This window comes from Gopherus flavomarginatus, chromosome 3, assembly GCF_025201925.1.
Source record: "Gopherus flavomarginatus isolate rGopFla2 chromosome 3, rGopFla2.mat.asm, whole genome shotgun sequence".
Taxonomy (NCBI): Eukaryota; Metazoa; Chordata; order Testudines; family Testudinidae; genus Gopherus; species Gopherus flavomarginatus.
Window position 1 is genome coordinate 153870954 of NC_066619.1, and position 3389 is coordinate 153874342.

Consider the following 3389-nt stretch of genomic DNA (forward strand, 5'->3'; position numbering starts at 1 on the left):
TGGGCACGTCCCAACTTTTCCAATAGCTCATCGGTACGTGGCATTGGATAGTTTGTCCGGACGAGTTACAGCATTTAGCTTACGGTAGTCCACGCAAAAGCGTATTTCCCCATCTGGTTTGGGTACCAGAACCACTGGAGATGCCCATGCACTGGAAGATGGGCGGATTATACCCATCTGTAGCATGTTCTGGATCTCCCGTTCTATAGCGGCTTGGGCATGAGGAGACACTCGGTAGGGTGGGGTTCTGATTGGGTGAGCATTACCTGTATCAATGGAGTGGTATGCCCGTGCAGTCCGTCCTGGGGTGGCTGAGAACAATGGGGCGAAGCTGGTGCACAGCTCCTTGATTTGCTGCCGCTGCAGAGGTTCCAGAGTGGTTGAGAGGTTCACCTCTTCCACGCCACCGTCTTTTTTCCCGTCGTAGTAGACACCGTCAGGCCACTCAGCATCCTCTCCCTGGACTGTAAACTGACAAACCTGTAAGTCTCTGGAATAGAAAGGCTTGAGAGAATTAACATGGTACACTTTAGGCTGTAGTGAGGAATTGGGAAATGCTATGAGGTAGTTTACAGCTCCCAGGCGCTCTTGGACCGTGAAGGGCCCTTCCCATGATGCTTCCATCTTATGGGCCTGTTGCGCCTTCAAGACCATAACCTGGTCTCCTACCTTGAAGGACCGATCTCTGGCATGTCTGTCATACCAGGCCTTTTGCTCTTCTTGAGCATCCTTTAGGTTCTCTTTAGCAAGGGCTAAAGATTGTCGGACGGTGCTTTGTAGGTTGCTTACAAAGTCCAGAATGTTAGTTCCTGGAGAAGGCGTAAACCCCTCCCATTGCTGCTTCACCAACTGTAATGGCCCTTAACCTCGTGACCATACACAAGTTCAAATGGTGAAAACCCTAAACTGGGATGTGGTACAGCCCTGTAGGCAAACAGCAACTGCTGCAACACTAGGTCCCAATTATTGGAGAATTCGTTGATGAATTTTCGTATCATGGCCCCCAAAGTTCCATTGAACCTTTCAACCAGGCCATTGGTTTGATGGTGGTACGGGGTGGCAACCAAGTGATTCACCCCATGAGTTTCCCACAGTTTTTCCATGGTCCCTGCCAGGAAATTAGACCCTGAATCTGTAAGGATGTCAGAGGGCCAACCTACCCTGGCAAAGATGTCTGTTAAGGCCAGGCACACAGTGTTAGCCCTGGTGTTGCCTAGAGCTACTGCTTCTGGCCATCGGGTAGCAAAGTCCACTAAAGTCAGTACGTACTGCTTTCCTCTGGGCGTCTTTTTTGGGAAAGGGCCCAGAATATCCACAGCTACTCGCTGAAATGGGACCTCAATTATGGGAGTGGCTGGAGAGGGGCCTTGACCTGGTCTTGAGGCTTTCCCACTCTTTGGCATACCTCACAAGACCGGACATACTTGGCAACATCCTTGCCCATCCCCTCCCAGTGGAAGGACTTCCCCAACCGGTCCTTGGTTCTGTTCACCCCAGCATGGCCACTGGGATGATCATGGGCTAAGCTTAAGAGCTTCTCCCGGTACTTAGTTGGAACCACCAACTGTTTTTGCGGCTGCCATTCTTCCCGGTGTCCACCAGAAAGAATTTCCTTGTACAAAAGTCCTTGGTCTATAACAACCCGGGATCGATTAGAAGAGCTGAGAGGCGGTGGGGTGCGCCGTGCCGCTGCCCAAGCTTTCTGAAGGCTGTCATCCGCTTCCTGCTCAGCCTGGAACTGTTCCCTTGAGGCTGGGGTCACCAGTTCTTCCTCAGACTGTGGACTTGGGCTTGGTCCCTCTGGAAGCGATGTAGGTGATGGGGTTGTTTCCGTTGCTGGTGTACCGCTCTCCGCTGGTGCACCTGAGGGTATTTCAGGCTCTGGCTGAGCCTGTTGGGTATGGCTGTCTTGTGCTTCTGCCAGTTCTGGCTCGCTGGCGCCCTCTGGCGTTGAGTTTGAAGATGGGGTTGCACTTGCTGGTGCTGGTTGCTGTTCCAGTTCCGGGCCTGGGACTGGAGATGCTGTGGCTGTTTCAGTGGTAGGCATGGAATCCGGGTCCTCTACCTCTGTCTGGGTCTCTGGTAACACAGACGGGGCCTCTGTGGACGGTTCAGGAACAGGAATGGGTCTGGAAGCTTGCCTGGTTTGGCTACGTGTAACCATTCCCACTCTCTTGGCCCGCCTCACCTGGTTGGCCAAGTCTTCCCCCAGTAGCATGGGGATAGGATAATTGTCATCGACTGCAAAAGTCCACATTCCTGACCAGCCTTTGTACTGGACAGGCAGTTGAGCTGTAGGCAAGTCTACAGCTTGTGACATGAAGGGGTAAATTGTCACTTTGGCCTTTGGGTTGATGAATTTGGGGTCAACGAAGGATTGGTGGATAGCTGACACTTGTGCCCCCGTGTCTCTCCACGCAGTAACCTTCTTTCCGCCCACTCTCAAATTTTCCCTTCGCTCCAAGGGTATTTGAGAGGCATCCGGGCCAGGGGATCTTTGGTGTGATGGTGGTGTAATGAATTGCACTCGCATGGTGTTCTTGGGACACTTGGCCTTGATATGTCCCAGTTCATTACACTTAAAGCATCTTCCATCTGATGGGTCACTGGGCCGAGGTGAGTTACTGGAGACTGGTGAGGTTGAAGGTAGGGTATCTGTGGCTTTACTTGGGTGGTATGTGGGGTCTTTGGCTGTCCTCGGTTGTAGGGTTTATGGTCTGTGTGCCCCTTGGGGTAATCGTTCCCCTTGACAGTAGCTTTCTTGCTTTCTGCCAGTTCCATCCATTTGGCTCCAATCTCCCCCGCCTCAGCGATATTCTAGGGGTTTCCATCTTGTATGTACCGTGTGATGTCTTCAGGAACACCATCCAAGAACTGCTCCATTTGTATGAGGAGGTTCAGTTCTTCCAAGGTTTGAATGTTGTTTCCTGTTAGCCAGGCCTCATAGTTTTTTGCAATGTAGTAGGCGTGTTTGGGAAATGACTCCTCTGGTTTCCACTTTTGGTTTCTGAAACGCCGACGGGCATGATCTGGGGTTATCCCCATCCTGTATCTGGCCTTGGTTAGAAAAAGTTTATAGTCATTCATTTGGTGCTTAGGCATTTCAGCTGCCACCTCTGCTAAAGGTCCACTGAGCTGTGACCTCAATTCTACCATGTACTGGTCTTCGGGAATGCTGTACCCAAGACAGGCTCTTTCAAAATTTTCCAAGAAGGCCTCGGTGTCATCACCTGCCTTGTAGGTGGGAAATTTCCTGTGCTGTGGAGCAATATTTGGCGCCGGGTTGTTAGGGTTGGCTGGCACAGGCAGCCCAGCTTTTGCCAACTCCAGTTCATGTTTTCTCTGTTTTTCCTTCTCTTCATTCTCTTTTTGTTGTTTTTTTCCATTTT

The 3389-nt window shown here is 51.2% G+C and overlaps 1 protein-coding gene across 1 annotated transcript in view; it reads left to right on the forward strand.

Annotated features, from left to right (window-relative positions):
• Positions 1 to 1391: 1391 nt before the first annotated feature.
• The window catches only part of GC (GC vitamin D binding protein), a gene marked incomplete at its 5' end in the record, with an annotated part of 24835 nt that continues 22837 nt past the window's right edge, over positions 1392 to 3389 (forward strand). The window contains 1 exon segment of the mRNA XM_050945479.1: positions 1392 to 1523. Coding sequence (XP_050801436.1) covers positions 1392 to 1523 — 132 coding nt within the window.